This window comes from Clarias gariepinus, chromosome 16 (genome assembly GCF_024256425.1).
Source record: "Clarias gariepinus isolate MV-2021 ecotype Netherlands chromosome 16, CGAR_prim_01v2, whole genome shotgun sequence".
In the NCBI taxonomy this organism is placed as follows: domain Eukaryota; kingdom Metazoa; phylum Chordata; class Actinopteri; order Siluriformes; family Clariidae; genus Clarias; species Clarias gariepinus.
Window position 1 is genome coordinate 14,749,906 of NC_071115.1, and position 22,372 is coordinate 14,772,277.

The following is a 22,372-nucleotide window of genomic DNA, read 5'->3' on the forward strand; positions in this document are numbered from 1 at the left end:
GTTCTCCCCATGCTTGGTGGGTTTCCTCCAGGCACTCCGGTTTTCTCCCACAGTCCAAAGACATGCAGATTAAGCTAATTGTTGTTGGTCTTTCGGCTGCTCTGTCGCTTCCTATAACCATCAATAAGCTTCTTACACCTCTCACCTGGAATTTTGGACCACTCTTCCTTTGCAAACTGCTTCAGGTCTCTCATATTGGAAGGGCACCTTTTCCCAACAGCAATTTTAGGATCTCTCCACAGATGTTCAATGGGATTTTGATCTGGACTCATTGCTGGCCACTTCAGAACTCTCCAGCACTTTGTTGCCATCCATTTCTGGGTGCGATGACCCCAAGTATGTTTGGGGTCATTGTCCTGTTGGAAGACTCAAGATCTTGGACGCAAACCCAGCTTTCTGACACTGCGCCCTACAGTGCAACCCAAAATCCTTCGGTAATCTTCAGATTTCATGATGCCTTGCCACACAGTCAAGGCACCCAGTGCCAGAGGCAGCAAAACAACCCCAAAACATATTTGAACCTCCACCATATTTGACTGTAGGTACTGTGTTCTTTTCTTTGTAGGCCTAATTCCTTTTTCAATAAACAGTAGAATGATGTGCTTCACCAAAAAGCTCTATCTTGATCTCATCTGTCCACAAGACATTTTCCCAGAAGGATTTTGGCTTACTCAAGTACATTTTGGCAGTTTTGTAGTCTTGCTTTTTTTCTGTCTCTGTTTTAGCAGTAACCCACACCTGTTACTTGCCAAAGGTGAGTTTAAAGGAGCATCACATGCTTAAAACAATCTTATTTATCCACAATTTTGGAAGGGTGCCAATAATTTTGTCCAGGCCATTTTTTTGAGTTTTTTTTGTGTGACATTATGTCAAATTTGCTTTTTTCCTTCCTTTTTTTGTTCCAATACACACAAATGGAATAAACATGTGTGAATCCAGTACTTTTCTGTGAAAAGTACTTGATTTTCTGGAAAAATTTCAGTGGTGCCAACCATTTTGGCCATGAGTGTGCATGTGACAAAATAGAGGTTTAACGTAGCTGCAGTAAAACATGTGAATCGTGAAAACGTTTTAAAGATGGCTATATGTCCATGACTAACGATCCCAGAAAATCAACTTGTGGTGGAGACACATCTGCGGTATCTGTGGGAGCTGTACACACGCTACATGAACTTGGCTGGGAGTTTTTGCCACATCCCCCGTACGGTCCTGACCTCGCTTCAAGTGATTTCTACATGTTTTGGTCATCCAAAGAGCTCCTGGGAGGCCAGCGTTTCAGACACGAAGAAGGCTGCCTGATCATTGGATCTGGTGTAATGAGAAAACTTTCTACCTTGATGGTATCCAGCCATAAGGCTTACGTTTCATTGACATTTTCTCGTTAGTTCTTCATATGTAAAAGTTCTCAAGGTGCTTCTGAATATACAAAAGCCTAAGAAATGTACAGAATCAAACAAGCAATGTGTAATTATGATGGTACAGTTTGTATGTCTTTGCTATTGGTTATCTATGACACACACATTGTTCCTGGGGAAGGAAGAATGGGATAAACACTTCAGGCTTCCTCCTTCCTGAGTGTGACTTTTACACAACCACAAATGGTGGAGAAACATTTATTGCCGTCACATAGTCATATAGAAACTGTACTGAGGGCACAAACACGCTGGTAAAATACTTCCTTTTAAGACACAACTAAGGGAGCACAAGCTGTGAACAGTCTGTCAGCATTAACTCCAGAACTGCTGAGCCATCTGCAGCCACGCAGGCCATGAAATCCGACTGTGTTCACTTTAAAAATCTTTCTGGTTTCAGTTCCCTGGTATCGCTGAGACGATTTCATTTTTTAACAGTGCGGGAGAGTGGTGGCTCTGAAGGTAGTCAGGGAAGTGACAGTGGTCGTCCCGGTAGACCAGACGACCTGGCGAGTTACCATCTGCGCTGAACCAGCAGGAAAGAAGAAACTCCCACATCACTATTTTTTTACTATTCTTGCCTCATTGTTCATAAGGGATATTAGCGATCATTCATTCTTTTTTGTTTTTGCATTTCAGGCTTTGAGAATGTAGGTGGCATGCCAACCTTGCTTTTTCTATCAGTGCTTTTCATATTTCCCTTTGCAGGATGTGGTGCTTTTACTCCTTCAGCCTTTTTTCTCTTACTAGCCATTGTTGACAGAAAAAGGAAAAAATGTTTCCTTATCCAGGAAGCGTTTCCCCCTCTCTCACACTTTGTAATGCAGAGTGTGTTTGTGTATCCCTAATATCCTGGTCACCAAACACACCTCTAGATCTGTGTCCTGCATTACCATAATACCAATTTACAAGGCTTCCCGTGTACGCGTTGAATCACGCAGAGGCCCGGATGCTGGCTTAGTGCTCTTTCTTTAAATGCTATCACCAAGGCCACTGCTAAACCAGAGACCAGTGCAGTATGTCCTGCATAAGTCCAGAAAGGTCAGCTTTGCTATGGCACTGAATGAGGTCTGCTATCGAATCCATGCTGCCTTGAAATGTCCATGAATATAAGCTTATCCATATATGGAGAATAGACCAAGAGGTTGCTAGGCATGCTTTTAAAAAAGAAAAAGAAAAAACATGGAGCTCTGCAGACCCAGAAAACTGTAAACGCTATTCCCAAATTATTAATGCTAAGACAGCGCCAACCTCTCCACTACCATTAGCAACAACCTCAACAACATCTTTTAGGGATTTGACATGTTTGCATTTGCCTTGGCACACTCCATTTGCTGCAGTATGTATCACCACCCAGAACCAATATTACAGATCAACACTTGTGTATTTGTCTATGAGTGGAAACACAGTTACATTCTGAGGCATGCTAAGAATACAGAGCGAGAGAAAAAGAAATAGACACACAACGAGAGACGGGGGGCTAAAAAAAGCCGCCAGTCAATCCCTCCTGCTGTTCCCTATGCAACTGTGTCAAACCCTCCTACTTCAGGAGTGTGTAAGGACTGCTTCTGCCGTGGACTGTGTGCTTACGTCCAGCAGGGGATGAGGCAATGGTCTGCTGCTCACCGTTGCCACGACAACTCATTTCTCTTCCCTGGGCCCTAAAGAGACCCCATGCTGCCAAACTTCCTGAATAGAATGCTTCTACAAATACAGGCTTAAACAGACCTGGCATGTGGGGTTTAACGGGTATGGTTTGTGGTATCTAAATCCAAAGTACTGATGCAGAGGCAGTCTGCTGAGAAGTCCATGATTGTGACAAAAACAGGTTCAGGAGGTGAAGAAGTCAACTTATTCATGATCAGAGTAACTTCTCAGTTAACTCCTAAGTTGTGCTGTAATAATAGCAAGTGATTTGCACTTGCTGATCCATGGCACGTTAGAAGATAAGGAAAATAATTAACTTTCTGCATCACTCTAATCTGGATTTATTCTCTGATTGGGGTTAAAATGAACTGAATTCATTAAGAATAGATATTCTGTCCAAGCAGACTTTACAGAAATCCAAATGGAGATTTATGTGCATTGGAGATATACAGTGGTTTAGTGGTTAGTACTGTCGCCTGGCACCTCCGGGTTCGATTCCTGCCTCGGGTCTGTGTGCATGGAGTTTGCTCATTCTCCCCGTGCTTGGTGCGTTTCCTCCGGGTGCTCCGTTTTTCTCCCACAATCCAAAGACATGCAGATTAGGATAATTGGCGTTCCTAAAATTGGGCATAGTGTGTGAATGAGCATGAGTGTATGTCTCCGATGGATTGGCACCCTGTCCATGGTGTACCCCGCCTCGTGCCCCAGGTCTCCTGGGATAGGCTTCCAATCCGCCGCGACTCTGTACACGGGATAAAAACGGTGAAGACGATGAGTGAGTAACATAATAAGTCTAGGTTATGAATAAAGTCTCAGGTTTGATCTTTTTTGTCATAACTATTTCTTAAACAGAGGAAGCAGGTTAAGCACAGATACATTCTGAAGCATGCTAAGAATATGGTGCAAAAAAAAAATCCTCTTTGATCTGTAGTCATGCACTAAATCAGTTTTCCCTTCTTTTCCAATTTCCCAGCATCATCAAGTGCTAGAGGAAGAAACATTCAGATGTACGTATTCTATCCCCCACTGTTTAATGGCACAGCCTGGCACACAGTAATACAGTACAATTACAAGAATATATCTGTTTCAAGTTTATTGAACGAACCGTAAGATCTGTCTACTGTGCTTCAACCCACTTGCTGACTGGGAGGGACTCAAACACATACACAATGGAGTGTCGGAATGTTTTCTGGTTTATTAGCAGAACAAAGAGATATACGAGTCCTAAGCCTGTATAAATACAGAGTACATACGTATCATGTACATCCGCTACAACATCAAAGAGCACGAGCCATTCACTCATGTTCTACAGAAATCCAGGGAAACAAATAGGAGGAAATCTTCCAGACATTCAGCAGGACGTATTCCCATCTAAGGAACGAGGAGGAACATAAGGAAACAAAGAGAAGGAAAAGCATACAAAAGTCAACATAGTCAAAGGAACATATCAGAAAACACTAACACTGTGTTTAGGCTAATTATTAAGATCTCAGTGCATTTTGCATGCAATTTGCAAATTGACTAAAAAGCAAAACTGCGACAGAGTAGAGAGAGGCTTAATCTGCATTCTGTTGCACAACATGAATTACATATTAACTGTGTACACTGTACATACTGAACTAAATGATCTCACAGTAAAATATTTTCTCCTAACCAGAGTTAAAACCTAGACGGCTGAGGAAATTCTTGTCTTGGAATACGCCCCTGAAAATCAGAAAAGAAAAAAATGCACAGACTGGATAACCTGGTCATTCAGGACATTCATGTCATCAGTTGACCTGACTAGATGTGACCAACTGAAGCAGCCCAGATCATAAAACTGCCTCCCAAAGCTGGTCCAGTGGCCACTATGCACGGTCTGTGCGTTGCTTTACACCCCATCACCCTGGCATAGGGTCACTCTGAACTTATCAGACCACGTAACCTTTTTCCTTTGCTCCAAAGTCCAATCTTTACGTTCCCCTAACAAATTAGTCTTTTAACTAAATTAGTCTCACTAACAAGTGGTTTTTGTACAGGATGGACACGCAGCTGTTTAGTTCTAATCGTCTGACTGTTCAGCACATTGTGGTTGGGGAAATTTTCTTACTTTCACTGTTGACTGCAACTCTGATTTATATGATGCCAATTTTTATGGTTTATTTTCACCGAGTGTTTAAGTGGTCTCCGATCATGGTCATTCATGATTTATTTCTGACTGCGTTTCTTCCGCAAAAATGTTGGTTCAGCAGAATTTTTCCAGGTTTTAATTATGAGGCGGACAGATCTTTCTCCAATTCCAATCATTTAAATGTTTCTTCGCTTGATAAAGGTGAATAAACTGGCAACTCTAAACCTGGCCTTTTTTTTTCATTGGCCTGGCAATGTGTATAAAATGTCTTGCACTAAACTCACTATCTGGCTTTTTCTGTTAGTCGTTGTTGGTGATGCTCATTCCTTGGCCATGCTATTATACTTCATGCTTATTATTCCTGTTTGTATGGTAGTGTTTTGTTTTTGCTATTTTCAGTTTAACAGTAGTGTAATAAAATGTAATATAATATAATACAGGGCACAGTGGCTTAGAGGTTGGCACTGTCTCCTTGCACCACCAGGTTTCGGGTTCGATTCCCGCCCCGAAGCCGGAGTTTGCATGTTCTCACAGTGCTTGGTGGGTTTCCTCCAGATACTCCGGTTTCCTCCCACAGTCCAAAGACATGCAGATTAGACACATTAGTCCAAACACACACACACGCACTACTAGGCACAGATACTCCCAATTTCATAAACTCTTACATGCAGGCACATTGTGACTACTAGTCTGTACAACTATCTGTGTGTCCTTGGAAGGCTCTGACTACCCGGCCTGTCAACCACTATAATGTATCGCATTAGTCATCACAGGACTGCTGAGTTCTGTACAGAGCACACATATTGTGTGTGTCTTTTGCCTGCGTGTGTATGTTAGAGGGGCTGCGCAACACAGACGATGGGTGAGAAGGTAAGTGAGATGGAAGGAACAGGAGGATGATTGAGAAGCCATGCAAGGCCTCGTTGTTGATGCAGCAGCAGAAATGTGGCAGAGCATTAAAGAAAAAAAAAAAAGATTTGAGCTTATAAAAAATGACAGGGTCAACTGACCCTAAGGCTGTTACCATGGAGATGAGGTAGATGAGGGAACAAGTGTATTCAGATAGACTGCTGATCACTGGCCTTGTTTCTGATACCGTCATTTACAAGCATGTGTGTGTTTTTGGGGTAGTTTTGTGTGTCACGCTCTGCTTACTTTGCTGCGTGCTTACTAAAGTAAAAAGCAAGCAAAAGATAACCTTACTGACACATAGTTACTCTTGGAATGTGTGTGTGAGACGTTTTTTTAAGCCAGTGTAGCAGAAACAAGCAAGCTTGTAGACCATTTGGCTGTATGTGTGTGTATTCATGAGCATGTGAGACTGAGTGTGACTTTATTGCCACATTAGCCTCTCTCACTTGCCAGCTGGAGGCTTAAGTTGAAAACCAGATTAAATCTGAACGATCCAAAATGTGATATCTGGCCCTGCAGCTTTTATCTCGACCCCCCCCAGACAGCCTGTGAAAAGGCTAGTGTGATCTTGGCCGGAGCTCGTCTGTCATCATCTACTGTACCAGCAAAGAACCAGACAAACGCAACCATTAATGCTCTGTACTGACTGTGTGTATATGTGCATGTGGGATTGCGGTTGGACAATGGAACTGAAACACTGGCCAATTTAGTGTTGGAGGTTTCATGGCCAGCCAAATTTGACCAGCCTGGTGGTGAATCTTCATTGATTGCACATCCCACCAGTGTGAAGGTTTAATTAGCCGAGTTAAAGCACAGCTTTGCTTAAAATATTGCAATGCACACAACATTATGGGTGACAAATCAAAGTTCAAGAGGACAAATTGTTGGTGCGCGTCTCGCTGACGCATCTGTGACCGAGACAGCAAGTCTTGGTGATGTATCAAGAGCCACGGTATCCAGGGTAATGTCAGCATACCACCTAGAAGGAGGAACCACATCAAACAGGAGTAACTGTGGATGCAGTTCTGTACAAGGAGTATTCTATAATAATTTGTCAAGATCCTAGAATTTGGAGCTATAATTTAGCAAGTCAGGCTCTGTTTGTTCTGCCCACTTGCTCATTAAAAATAATAATAATTTAAAAAAACAAACACCAGAAGGCACATACTCTTACTGTATAGAGTAAATAAAGAAGCATCAAATAAATTGGGCCCCAAAAAAGTGTCTCTTTTCCATGCACTCTTGCAAAGCATTCGTTCATTCTGCACTATTGATGTCGCTTCGCCTTTCAGTCAGTCATTGTTTCAGTCCTTCATTTCTTGTTAAAGTATTTTCCTAAAACTGCATATTTTTTTCTGTATTATAATGGGTGCACCTCTGCTTGGAACCAATAGGTGGCGCCCCCCTGAGCGAGCTGTCATGGCCATCCTCTCTGGCCGTGGTGACCGTCTCCTTCTCTGGCCTCTTCACGTTTATCTTCCTCATGCTGGCCTGCTTGTGCTGCAAGAAAGGGGACATCAGCTTCAAGGTGAGTGTGTCCTCCTCACCGACTCACTTCATCCATCAAACTGGTCGGAAAGAAAACCAAATTAAGGGGGGAAATGTTTTATACAGCTGTCACTCTGTGAAATGAGCGGTACCAAAGTTTTCGCAGTGGAGATTATGACCCTGCTTGATTTATAAGCACAGATGGAGGAAGTAACACAAAGAAATGAGAAGCAAAAGCAGAAAATGAACTAGAATTCACACCAGCAGTCAGCGTGTGAATTTCCTAAAAAACAAATCACTTATGACATCTCATGACCGTATTAGTCATGCATATTCTCATGCGCAAGACATGATTTAAAAGAAACGAAAAACATTTGAGATTCCAGAGAGCTATACTATACTCAATCAGCTTTTTATAAAAAACCAACGTAATGCCAAACTACAGCAAAACATAAGAAGTGTTCAAATCCCTTGGTAACAATCGCTGACTAGCACAAATGACAGGCCTGCAAACCTTAACTGATTTTGTTTATTCAATTTTTTTTTTATGTGAAATAGAATTAATTATTGTATGTTTAATACTGAGGAAAAACCTACATTCAAACCAGTCATGGACGCATTTAGCAAGAAAATAAATCTGATAACGTTATGGCATTTTAAACACTGTCTACTGCTTCCAAGTCTTTCCGCGTATTATTTTGTTTACGCCGAAGGCGAGCTACGGAGCTAATTATCTTTTAACACAAGGCTGAATCCCAAATCAGTCTCCAACCCCTATTCAAGGGCATGTGGGACAAGTGGATTGTAGACCCTAGCACACTAGCTTCCTAACCTGGAAGGTAACAGATCTGATATTCTATAATGAAATAAGTAAACTTTTCAGAGATTTATAGCACTGTTTATAACACTGCCCACCACCTCCATGGTTTAATCTTAACAACTTTTGGCTGAACTACTTTCATCCCTGTTACTTACATGATTGCTTACTCACAATCATCAGCTTAGCGAGTCGCGGTAAGTCAGTTCGGCCTGTCGCGGAAGGATACGTGTGGGTGGAGCAAAATAACTGGGTTTTTTTTCGAAATTTAGTCCTGTCCAATTAGTTTTTTCCTAATTTTTCTCCCCAATCTAGTTGTAGCCAATTCCTCCCCGTCACTAGGAGGCTTCCACATTAAGGCTACTACCACCACTCAGTCGGGAGGACGAAAGCTATCCCGTGTTTCCTCCGAACCACGTGACGCGAGCCGACCGCATCTTTTCGAACTGCTCGCTCACGCACCGTTAGGGGCGGAGTAACACACTCGGAGGAAAGCGCTAGCCGCTCCTTCCGTGTGCGCGAGCTCACAGACGCCCCTGATTGGCTGGAGAGCCGTGACTAATGTGGGAGCACAAGTACCTCTCATCCCTCCCCCCTGAGAGAGCTCGGCCAATCAGCTCTCTCTGTGCCTCCGGCTGTGAGAGGAAAACAGCATCACCCGGGGTTCGAACCAGCGATCTCCGGATGATAGGGCGAGCGCTTTACCACTGCGCCACTCGGAGGCCCAAAATAACTGGTTAACTAAACAAAAAAAAATCATACTGTAAATGCTGTTTGTGGAGCAGTTGCATAAAAGCAATATCACACTCAGGATTGTGCTGTTGTGCTGAATATCAGCACTCCCTCTTATGTGATATTGCTAAATTAAATTGATGGGTCACTTTTCAATCCAGGATCAATTCACACTTTCGAAATTATTTCGGTAAAAATGGCAAATGTTTAATTGGCTACAAATTTCTTAAATGCATTACAGCTTTTCTAGAAAAAACTAACACATCTGCAAATACTCACATTTTGAAAGAGTATCAAATCCTTATTTTCTTCCACTTTTTGAAGGGTTTATGGGTGGATGGCCACCTACCAATACCGCCACCTACTGGCCTGGTGCTAAAGATTGGCAGGGAGAAAAGAGATGATTGCTTTGTATGAGAAGATTCAAGCAGTCATAGAAGTTACACAACAGTTTATTAAGTACTATTGATGTTTAGTTTTAAATACTTCAAAATCTTAAAAAAAATTTTTTAGCTGCTTGAAGTAAACCAGACTTTAAACTTTAGTGCTGCTAAATATAAAACAAAAAAACAGCAATGTCTCCAAGTTGAATCGAAGTTTCTTCCTTTGCTCTCATAACCTGGTAAAGGCATAGAGACATTAGTTTGACCATCGAAAAAAGCAAAAGTGGAAATAGTGGCCATTTGGAGCCATTCTCTTTTCTATAAAGAACACATTTTCTCAGTAAACTATAATCTGGAAGTTACTGACATTACTGTATGTTTATGTGCTCATGAGAACATACCGTGTTGGTTAGGAACCAATAAATCTGTAGTGTATTGTAAACGTTCTGTATTGTACCCAAAGCCCAATATGAGGTCACATTACAGGGAAAATCTAATTGGTTTGTTTAAGCCCAGGCCAATGTAAAAAAAAAATTACAAAAAGCATTAAATGTTTTTCCCCCTTTTGTTTTTTTGTTTATGCGCGCACACACACACACACACACACACACACACTGGAGACCCATGCGAAAGTCTACAAATGACTTAAAATGAATTTTGCATAATTTAATAACATAAGTCCCCTTTCAGTTATCATATTTTGCCGCAATAGCCAAAACAAAAATAATAATGCTATGCTTTGAAATTCTTTAAATAAATGCCAACGGTGTTGATTTTGCAATCCATGCAATTTTATAGCAAAGTATGCAACATGCCTGTACATATAGCAAACTTACAGTCTATGTGGGATGGGATATATTGGGATGAAAGTGAGCCAGATAAAGATACAACACACTTGACACGAGATAGGGTGCCAGTGAATAAACAGCATCTGTGTTTATTCTGGTTCCATCTATTAGTGTAATAAGTGTCATTACTGTAACACAGTTGTTATAGATGCAGTATATGCAATATTTACTGTAGACTAATTAGTTGAGAGCACCGTGGCCAAATTGTGAAAAGCTGAAGGTGCATCAATACAAAGCATATAGAGAATGTGCAAGAATTCTAAAAGGCTGGTTTATTTAGAAACTGGAACGGTCCAGGTAATAGCAAGAGGGCTGAATTTTAAACCAAAGTGCATAAATGATAATATCACTCATTCAACGTCTGCACTGCTTTATCCTTTATCCTGTATTGGGTCACGGGGAGCCTGGGGCCTATCCCAGGAGTCTTAGGGCACGAGGCAGGATGCCAATCCATCGCAGGGCACACACATATACACACACTATTCTACACAATTTAGGAAGGTCACTTAGCCGACTGTGTATGTTTTTAGACTGTGGGTGGAAACCGGAGTACATGCAAACTCCATGCACTCAGAGGCGGGAATCGAACCTGGACCCTGGTGGTGCAAGGTGACAGTGCTAACCACTAAGTGCCGCCTAAGTAATAATATATGAAACATAAATATATAGAGATAAGGGCAGTGTACAATTTTCAAGTGTTATCATGAATAACATCTAAAGAGGAGAATGGAGACACTGTCCCTCCTTGTCTCAGAGGATGCCATGGCAGTCAGCTTGAGGTTAAAGACCTGAGTTGGCGTACAAGTTCTCAGTTATCGCACATACTGTACTGTATGCAAGTAAATAAAGCAGAGCAAAGATAAACATAGCAAGTCACAATAAGACACGAGCTGGTGCAGATTGAAAGCGGTAAAATAGATGGTGTATCTGTTCAAGGAGACAAGTGCGAGACAGCACTTAATCAGAAGTTACTACTGTCATGCAGTAATAAGGCCGCAGGTATGGATGCACGTCCCAGTGAGATGAAGGGTAGACCAGCATTAATCCTGGTCTAAACCAGTCTTAGAGCGCATGAAGCATGATTCAACAGATCATGTATTCCCATTGACAACTTCGATACTTAATGTATTACAGTTTAATTAGTCTGGACCGCAGAGCTCCTCACGGTGAGGTGTAATGGGAGTGTCCATGCGGTCTTTATAGTCCTGTTCAAATGCTATGTGTGTAGGTGGTTTGTGATGGACTGTGAATGTGGCTGAGTCAGAGATGTCACTACGGTAATCAGAGCGGTCTTTGGTATGATGTGGGCACTACAGAGATGCCGCCCTGTGGAGAGGAGAGCTTTGTGTTATAGAGTTTATGATTAGAGAGCGGTGGTTGTTTAGACAGAGATGAGAGAAATGGACAGAAAGGGAGAAAAGAGATAGGGAAAGGGACAAGACACAAGGGGGTGGGGGAGGGAACGGAATGTAAAAACCGAGGCTGAGTCTCTCCGCAGTAGTATATTCCGCCCCCTCTTCCTCTGCTCAGAGGCTGTCTGCAGCTGGCTGTTCTTTAGGGACTCTTGGCTCCTTCGTCTCTTCTTCACTGATCACTAAAGCATAAAGCATGCGTGCCAAAAGAGAGCTGCATGGAGGAGGTTTCTCAACACCGTACACCGTTCAGTTATTTTAATCCAAGGCTCACGGTAGGATTATGAACGCAAAATGCCGAAAGCTCAAAGAGATAATCATTCCTACTGTATTTTCATGAAGATTAATCCCAATGCAAAATAATAATAATAATAATAAAGGTATCAGATTGCATAACTTTGTTTGTTTTTATAACCGTAAAAAGACTGATATATTTGTAGAACAGGGCAGAGATAGAACAGAAACACTATCAAGTTTAGATAATTCCAGTTGCTTATTGCAGTGAAATCTTAAAATAAAATAGAATTCAATATGTCGCTTATGTAATTCATGTCAATATTTCGGCAGTACAAATGAAGAACCTTGCAGGCTGAACCCACAAATAACATGTTTTGGTCTTGTGTATGCGAGAACCCTAGAGACAGGAATGATGTTAGCACAGTTTTGGACCAAAGTGGGTTAGAAAATATCACACCAGGGAAATTGAAACATAACATAACATAATATAACATAACACCCCATGTTGTGCTTTAATTTCCTCCATGAAAGAGATGAACAAATGTGAGTGTTGATACAGCTTTGGTTTTCGTTCTCGCGGTTGGTTTAGGGAGCTCATTTAGAAAGCCTTATTGTGTGCCAGTTACCGTAGGTTACCGAGTGGGTGTTGGGTGGTTTCTGTGGTTAGGATGTACTGAGTCTTGGTGCAGCAGAGGGCTCCACTGTTCCATACTGGTGCAGGTTGACAAGAAGAGCTGGTTCTCGGACAGTTGTGGAGGGGGTGTACAGGTTAATTGTGTATGAAGCGTGGCCTGTGTATGTATGTACGTGTATGTACATCCATGAATGCCTGCTTGTTTTTGGGTCAATGGGGGCATGTAGAGAATCAGTGAAATGGAAGCTTTATGTATATCTCATCAGCATGAGGAGGCGAGAGAGAGAGAAAGAGAGGGAGGGAGAGAGAGAGAGAGAGAGAGAGAGAGTCCAGCAGGTCAGTTTTCCAGCCCAGCCTCCTACTCCATCTGTTCCCCAGAACATAGAAGCCTGTCTGTTGCACAAACCTCCAAACACCACGTCATTACACAGTGCGGTAAGATTCTATACAAGGCAGCGGAATACATTAATTACTTTAGTCGATTTTGGTAGCAAAATGAATGGTCTCTTTTATAATAATCACAGTATTGGCAGGAAATTAGATGACAGAAGTAAACGGAAGGGTCTTGGTCACAACTTTTCTCTTGAATTTACCACTGACAAATACTGTGGAATTTTACAAATTGAATCAAATGAAGAAGGGAGAAAATGCCTTTACAGTCGTTAAGACTGCCATGAAGCCCTAACTCTCACACTGCACGGATGAGTGCCGGAAACATGACATTGGTTAAAAAAAAACACTTCTTAAATGAAAGTCTGTTTTAATGTAGAACCCAAGTTATCCCTCATTCAAGTTATCCCTCTTTATCCTGTATACAGAGTCGCAGGAGAGCAGGGTACACCCTGGATGGGATGCATTTAAGAAATCAGATATTCTTCACTGGCCACCTGATTTCAGCCCAAAAGGGCCATTTAGGCATTTGGGAGACACCCTTATCCAGAGCGACTTTGATTTTTTTTTTGTTATCTTATACTTCTGAGCAGTTGAGGGCCTTACTTAAGGGCCCAACAGTGATAACCTGGTGGCCTTTAGACCCTCCGAACCTTCCAACGCCTTAATCACTAAGCAAACACACTCACCCACTCATTCACTCACTACAGGCCATTTGGGAACTGTTAACCAAAGGAAACCTACCAAGCACATGGAGAACTCCATCTACACAGTCCCGAGGCACGAATTAAAGTAGGTTCAAGGCGTCTATCCACCAAGCCACTGTGCTGTCCACCCAAGTTATCATTACTTTTAAAACTTGATTTGAGTGATGTCGCAAATACTGTAATGTATTTTTTGGTCATATAAACAACTGGAAACAGTCATACAAAAGCCCTCTTATGGGTTCGTTGTATGTCTTTGAATATATGACCATTTTTTGCTTTGTATTGTGCTTTAAAAAAAGGGGGGAAATGAAACTCTATATTGCACAATCCTGAAGCAAACACAAAAAACAGCTAAAATGCTTTGGGTTTTAATGGTTAAACACAGACATTCTACTAATTATTCTCTGTTTATTCTGTGAATAATTACTGAAAAGAAAAAAAATATGACTGTTTACCAGATGGCCACTGGTGTACCGCTTTGGTGCTGCAGCTTTGGATGTCTAACCTTTTTAATTGTAAACATACATTTATGTCAGTATCGTGAGTATAGAAGATAAAAGCTTTTCATACCATAGGTTAAAAAATAGGAAAATACACTGATAGAATAGCGCAGATGCTCTTATACAGAGCGGCATCAAAACCATCAGCATGCTAGTACCGTTAGGACTGGATCCAAGAATCATCAAGCTAGAATCCTGGACAAGAAGGGTTAATACAGTGAATTGGTACAGCATGAGAAACTATACACAACGTTTTTTTTGTGCTTGCAAAAACTTCTTGTTTCTATAAGACATTACATATTTAATAAGGATGTTTAATTTACTGTTTCAATACTTTTGAACACCTAAATGTTATGTTCTAATTATTTTAACAGTTTAGCATTTGTCCATTAACCTATTGACAACAGTGAAATGTGTGTGTGTATATACAGTGTATTTGTTGTAGAGTTTATATCTGTCTGTGTATTTGTCTTGCGCAGGAGTTTGATAACACTGGTGAGGAGTTCCAGGCAGATCTGTCCACTCTCGCCTCCTCCGGCTCTCAAGATGGCCCAGATGTCTATGTCCTGCCCCTCACTGAGGTCTCACTGCCTGTGGCCAAACAACCATGTAGATCAAGTATGAACATGTTGTACATTAAAGTAACATGCTCAGTTTTAGGCTGATATAAATCAGTAAATAAGAGGTTGGGATATAAAGCAGTAGAAACTTTCAATAGCTTTTCAATAACAATGTTACAGCGTAATTTGCTTTAGTCTTTAGTCTTAGACCAAAACAAGTTACATGGACAATATTTCTTTAATCTGTTTGAAATTATTTTGAATAGAGATTCCAGCTTAACTTTTTACATCAACGCTGATCTGATAAGATGTTTACTAATGTACTCTGATTAAACTGACCTGATTGCTGTTCACAAAGATCACTTTCATCTAGGGCTGCATGATTTGATTAACACTAGAAGCACCGCGCCAGTGTCACCTACTTTTAACGCGGTTCAGCGGTCATTTGACCACCTATTGTTTTGAATAGGAAGCTGTCACTGACACACAATGATCGCTAGATGGCGCTTTCACCCAAAGCAAATAGTTTAGCTCCAAAATCAACTTGCACTTGGGCAATGCGCCATTCATTCTAGCGTTCATAATCAGCGATATTTTCTTTTTATATTCAACTGAGAAAACCTCCTACAAAGTCTCTAAGGGGAGTCACTAAGTCTCTACTTATGAGATAAATAATTTTATAACGTTTTGAGTAAATTCATTATTTCGTTCATTCTATATAAAGCTTCTCGGATGTTTTTTTGTGTGACAGTGCTTTAGATAGAGCAGATCTATGCTAAAACAATGTAATGACCCCTCCTGAGGATATAAAGCTTTATTATTGGGTTTGGATAAATAAGATCTATCACAGCAGATAATAAACTATGCTATGTCATAACCGAAGCAAACACCACGATATATATATATAAACTGCATATATAGAATGAAACCTGAGATAGTTACATATACACACTAAATGACGCATAGATAGTATGCGCGATCCCTTGCGCCATCGGCTGAGAGAAATGAGACTCGCAGGTTGGAAAAGGCAGGAAACGGCATGACCGGCGCGAAGCTGTCAGCGATTTCACGTAAATAAGAGCAAAATAGCTTTATACTGGCTTTTACTGGTGCAATTTTGAAAATGTAAGCATGCAGGGTGATTAAGCTCACAGATCTAGAAAAAAGTCATGAAAGGAGGGTCCTGGAATTTGATCGAGTGTGAAGTATTTTTTTCCCCCCATAGCGGTCAAATGACCGCTGCTCTGCGCTTCTAGTGTTAAGGGGAAAAAAACATAAATTTCATCCTATTGCGATCCTATTTTCATCCGATTGAATGATTGCACAATAAAACATTGAGAATTTTGCGGCATTAGTGGCTCAGTGGTAGGTTTCTGCTGCCATGCGGAAGGCCCAGGTTCGATTCCAAGCCCAAACCCCAGCCACTGGATGAAATGGGAGGGTTGTGTCAGGAAGGGCATAAAACCTGTGCCAAGCTTGTGGTCGGATGGTCCGCTGCTTCCGGGAACAGCTGAAAGATCAACAACTTTTTTAGGATTTTATTTTTATGCAGTTTTTTTTATGTCCAGAAAGATACGTAGCTCACACTATGTTTTTATCAAAGTTGTCAACACCGACATCAAAAGCAGAAAAGGCAGGAGCTTTGTGTCATTTACAGGGGCCAAGGCACCTTGCATAGTAACCATCCAGCTCTGCCATAAAATGGTATGGTGTAGTAGTATACTTTAGGTTTTATGGATTTTAAGAGTAGGAGTAGCTGAGTGTCGTATCGGGATCAGTGCGTATCTACTTTCAGCTCTCTACTGACAAGCTGATGATGACCCAAAGCATACATCCAACTGAACAAAGAAATGGCTTGGCCAAATCCAATTAAATATCTGTAAGATGACATGAAACGGACTGTGAACAGGAAATGATCTCATGCCTTGAAGAATCTTTCAGGGTTTTTCCAGAAATAGTGGGAAACTACTGCGAAGCCAAGATCTGCCACGATGATAGACTCTTGCCCAAAAAGACCAAGGGATGTAATGCAATCAGAAGGTGTTTTAACAAAATATGGACACACATGCACCTACTGTAGGTTATTATAAGTTGTTTCCCCTATAAAACATTTCTGATCGTTTTTAACTTTATTTTTATATATTGCAATTTATACCTAAAGGTGGGAGAAGGTCAGACATGACTCATATTATTTTCATTGTTTTTTTACATCATAAGAACCTGCCATTTTTCAGAGATGTCTAGAAGTTGTAGAACTATTAAAGTACTGTATATACATTTAAATACATTATAATGGAATGCATTAGAGTTGTTATTGCCCTCAAATGCACGCATTCACATTGGCTTCATTATATCACATTCCAGTCTGTTTTTTAAAAGATTGCTTTGTATATAAATGCCCAATTTTAAATGCATTTTATAATTCATTTCCTGAAGAATGTTTAGCTACGCATTGATGTCTTTTAACTCTAAATGGTCTGTTCTTTCAATAATAATCTAATTCTAAGTCAGCCATCATCACAGAATAAGTAATATGTTTGTCTCATTTCTAATTATGCATTAGATTCTTTTTACAAAGCAACCCTTTAGATATCTTACCAGGAATTTTACCCTGGTTTGTGTTGACACTTGAGGTCATCTTCATGCACACTGTGTTAAAGGAGGTTTGTGTGCGCTTTTGCGGGTGCTAGTCTAATATGGAATGTAACGGCCAATGTACTGTTGCATTTTTTATCAATCTACTCTATCTGGGAACAGTAGTGTGTCTGAGTGTAGCAGGGACACACTGAACTGGTATTATATAGATACCAGTCTGGTATAGTGCATGCGAGTCTTGATTGAACAGGATCTTTGTTGAAGCTTGCCGGGGTTACATATGGAAAAAAAAGAGTCAGGTTGTTTGCATTCTTACAATAAACACTGGAGCAGAGAGATGGCTGCCTCATAGAGCTGGATGCACATCTGTTTGTTGCATAACATGCAGTGAGACTGAGAACTAGAGGACTGTGGTGTGGATTGAGGAAGTCAGATAAAAAGAACTAAAGAGGGAAGAGAGAAAAAATATATAGAAGCTGGATTTCTCTCTGTTGCTATAATCTGGGCATTTGTAGAGAAATAAAAGGACTGGAAAATATTTCCTTTGACTGTTTGTGCGTGTGTGTGTGTGTGCTGCAGTATGTCAGATGCTGGCTTTATGACTCACATGTGCTCTCTGTGTGGACTGTAAGTGCGTGAGGGGGATGTGGAGTTAGAAGGAGGAATCTTAGATTAAAGCAAGATCTTTTAGCAGGCCAGCCAATAGGAGTCTTCCCACCAACACCTGCAGTTACGGCCATGTGATTGGTCCAGGTATTGCAGGTCCAGGACCCCATTAGATTGAGCAGTGTTTCTCCACAGTGAGGCTTGTTCATCTTCCAGCTCGTTCCTACACCATGTTATTCAGGAAAGCCGAAAATAAAACATTTTTCTTTTCTCTTTTCCGTCCAGAGACTTTCTTAGGAATTTGGCAGGCAGAGTGAATCTCTTACTACAGGGACAGATGTGTAATAGGACATCTGCACAATGTTTATCTGCACCTTAAGATGATAATAAAACATGTATAATTAATTAAATGAAAATGCACAGTGTATCAGGTACGGGCACTGCAGTGTGCCACCGTTGAGAATCTACAAGAAGAAAAGAGGAAGGTATAACTTCTTATACCAGACACACAGATCTATCTTGTATTCCATTTTGTAAAGCTTTTTTATATATATATATATATATATATATATATATATATATATATATATATATACAGTTTTATCTGGGATATGATAGAGAGGTATATCTTTCAACAACAGGAACAAAGATTATTGGATGAAATATGAGATTTATATCCCTTCTAATCGAATCTAGCACTTAATTTATAAAGATGTATACCATCCCTTTCCATTACTGCGAACATCTGCACACTTATGCAGTTATCCAATCAGCCAATTATGTGGTCGTGCGAAATACAGGTCAAGAGCTTCAGGTAACGTACAAATCATTATCAGAATGAAGTACATTTGTGACCTTTGGTACTTTGATTGTGGCATACTGTAGTGATGATACCAGAAGGTCTAGTTTAAGTATTTCAGAAACTGCTGATCTCCTGGGATTTTCCACACATGATATTCTCCAGAGTTTACACAGAATGGTATATAAAAAAATTAAAAAAAAAAACCATCTTATGAGTGTAAGGTCTGCAAGTTGGTAATATGTTATATCAGAAAATAACCAGGTTTGTTTGCACTACTGTGTACAGTAACTCAAATAAGTAGAGCCTATACATCCATGGTGAGCAGAAAAGCATTTCATAATAAACAACACATCAAACTGTAGAAGCCCAGATCAGGGACCATTCCTGTCACCCTAGTTTCCTGTTCGTAGCTGTGGTCTTCTGCTGCTGTACTGTAACCCAACTGCTTCAAAGTTGTGCATTCACATAAACCTCGGTTGTAACACAATTTTATTTTAGTTACTATAGCCTGTCTTTCAGATCGAACCAGTTTCCTCTGACCTCTGACATCAAAAAGATATTTTCGCCCAGATAACTGCCTCTCACTGGATATTTTCTCAAACTCAGACCAGCCCTTTTGGCACCAACAACCATGTCGCATTCAAAGTCACTGTAATCACATATCTTCCTTATTTTCATAGTTGGCTTGAACTTCAACAGCTTCATCATTTTGAACATGTCTATTGGATTGGCTGGGTAGATATTCATCTAGATAGATGTTAATGAACAGTTGTGAAGTCAGCCCACTGGACCCTTATTCATTTTTGTAATGAAAGAATGTTAACTATTTTCTAAAGGTGGCAGTAATGTGGTACATTGCTTTCTTCTGACTTCCATTGTCCAACACCAAATCTTTCATGTGTGTGAATGTGTATGTGCATTCTGCCCTGCTATTGACCTCTTTTAAGGTATATATATATCATGGACAATCCACCATAATGCAGACATCATGTACCTCTAGCTCTAATGCATTTTTGAAGATGGCCCAAAGCTAGGGGTGGTCTGCACTGGGAATGCCAGTTGTGGGGTAGGAATGCGCAGTCCCCAAATTCCACTCAAATATTAATAAAGGGCCAGTTGATGACCACAGTAGGAAAGAAAAGAGAGAGATAGTTGTGTGTCCAGCCTGAACTAGGGAGGGGGCAGGCTGTTATCACTGTGACAATCCAGGCTCTGAGGAGTACAGAATGGGCCTTGTGTCCAGCCTGGTACCAGGGTACGATGCGGCATCACGCTCTGCACAATGGCAGCGATTTTGCCTTAGAGGAGAGCGTGAGCGGCTGTGAGTGGCTGGAATGAGTGACCTCTGGAACACAGAGGAGGAGGAGGATGGGCCACATCACTAGAAATAATACAGGGAGGGAACTGTAGGAGGGGACGAAGGAATAGTGCACACATAGGCTGGGGTCATGTGTTTGACAGAGGCCTTTCTGGTGCTTACAGAGGTCTGTTTGTTTATATCTCAGCCCCCACAGCACCATTGGGAGATAGGGACATGGACAGAGACAGCATAGTGAAGACAGGGCTATTATACACTTCTTGTGTCTCCGCCGTAGGGTCCAGGACGTCAGACACATTCTGACATGCGTAGACGAGAGAGGGAAGACGCCCAGCAGAGACTAAAGGATGACTGAGGTCTTAACTCTAGCTTCTTAGCTCTGGGCATTCATTACAGGAACATCGCACAAAGTTGCAGCCACAAGACTTATTGGAATGTTGACGGACAGTGTGTGCTGGTGCGGCAGGATGACCAAGGCTGTTGACAAGAAAACGGGAAAAGACTGCATTTCTAACTGGATGCGCGCCCTGAGTGTTTTTAGGAGTCATGCTAGCTTGAACTGGGCCAGTACCGCAGTTCTGTTTCCTCCCTGAAGACCCAGGCATGGATTTCTGCTTTGCAGTAATGACAGATTTTTTGGATTCTCTTCACATTCGACTGTGAACATGCCATTTCAGATGTAATAATCTTCAATAATCTTCAATAATCTTTTATTTTAAAAACTAGCTGGAAGTTTCATTTAAAGTCTCCATAGTCTTTTTCTCTCAAGTCAGCGTTTTCCGAGTAAAAGAATAAAAGTTAAATACTATCTTTTAAACCGTCTTCCTGGTTGGCCGGTGGCTAGCTAAGATTTACAGAACTGCCTTGGCGTTCAGGCTCTTTCACCATGATGCATTGTTCATTGTTAAACAAGTCACATTTCCTGAGGGTGCATGCTTTCAATTTATGATCTCTCTTCCTTTCTCTCTATTTTAGTTCAGCTGCTGAAGTCAGCGGATCTTGGACGCCACAGCTTGCTTTACCTAAAGGAGATCGGCCATGATTGGTTTGGCAAGGTGAGCTTTCCCAAACAAACATTATTTTTACAATGAAGGGTTTACCATGCAGGGCTCTAGTTCTTGCATGCATACCTGGCATAGAGTCTAAGACTGATGAGAAGCCAGTACAGTATGTTTGTGTGTGTGTGCAATTTTATACAATATCAGTCAAAGCTACTGTGCTGTGGAAAGAAGACAGTTTTTAAGGCTTAAACATGGGAAGTGCTCGGGAATGGAGAACTCTACATAATTTACACATTCTGCTGCTTGGTCCACAGGGTGGTTCATGCAAGTCTACGGTCTGTGAATAATTTGTGTGTTTTGGTTTTCAGGTTTTTCTGGGGGAGGTGAACACTGGACTGAGCACCACACAAGTGGTGGTAAAGGAGCTGAAAGCCAGTGCGAGCATTCAGGAGCAGACACAATTTCTGGAAGAAGCTCTACCTTACCGGTCAGAGTCCAGTGTCATTACTTTGTCTCTGTCCTTTTTTTCCCCCCTCACTTAATTCTTTTCCATATCCTAATTTTACCATTTTCATCAAACGTCTAATTCTATGTTTGTATGTACGAATAATATAGAACTCTGCAGCATCCTGCCCTCCTGCAGTGCCTGGCCCAGTGCACAGATGTCACACCCTATTTGCTGATTATGGAATACTGCCCCCTGGTAATTCTCTTTCACTGCGACTGTCTCACACACTTATACATACTGTACAGTACAGTACACACCTTGCTCCACTAGGCTGGTGTACTGTATGCATGTAGGATGGTATAAATACCCACACATCTAGGAGTTCTGCATTTCCTGCCCAAAGTATGCGTTTATTTCGGAGGGACTGAGGCTCCCTCTGCTGGTCAGTATACGGTCAGTCTGCTCAAATGCCTATTCACAGCTCTAGTAGAAGTGAAATAAAAACGCACTTTGAAATATAGATTATATTTTGCAACACCTGATGTGTGGTCTGTTACCGCTGATCACAACTTTGTGGATGAGTAGTTTTTGGTTGGTTGCAGGGTGACGTTAAAGGATACCTCCGGAGCTGCCGGGCAGCAGGTTCAGCCACCCCTGACCCGTTCATCCTCCAACAAATGGCGTGTGAAATTGCCTCCGGGCTTCAGTACCTTCACAAACATAACTACATTCACAGGTGAGAAGAAGCATGTCTGCCTTGTTAGCTAGGTCCATTTGATCTCATTCCAGAGTATGGATTTTAGCTCCTGTCTT

The 22,372-nt window shown here is 41.3% G+C and overlaps 1 protein-coding gene across 3 annotated transcripts in view; it reads left to right on the forward strand.

The window, feature by feature from the left end:
• aatka (apoptosis-associated tyrosine kinase a) overlaps positions 1-22,372 on the forward strand; it is a 38,124-nt gene that overhangs the window by 7,621 nt on the left and 8,131 nt on the right. For 2 of the 3 annotated variants that reach the window (XM_053514370.1, XM_053514369.1), the window contains exons 2-7: positions 7,476-7,609; positions 14,709-14,847; positions 21,086-21,165; positions 21,480-21,598; positions 21,727-21,814; positions 22,162-22,295. In XM_053514370.1, coding sequence (XP_053370345.1) covers positions 7,476-7,609; positions 14,709-14,847; positions 21,086-21,165; positions 21,480-21,598; positions 21,727-21,814; positions 22,162-22,295 — 694 coding nt within the window. Of the gene's footprint in view, positions 1-7,475; positions 7,610-14,708; positions 14,848-20,277; positions 20,732-21,085; positions 21,166-21,479; positions 21,599-21,726; positions 21,815-22,161; positions 22,296-22,372 lie in introns of those variants that run through there. The other variant, XM_053514371.1, reaches the window with a different exon arrangement.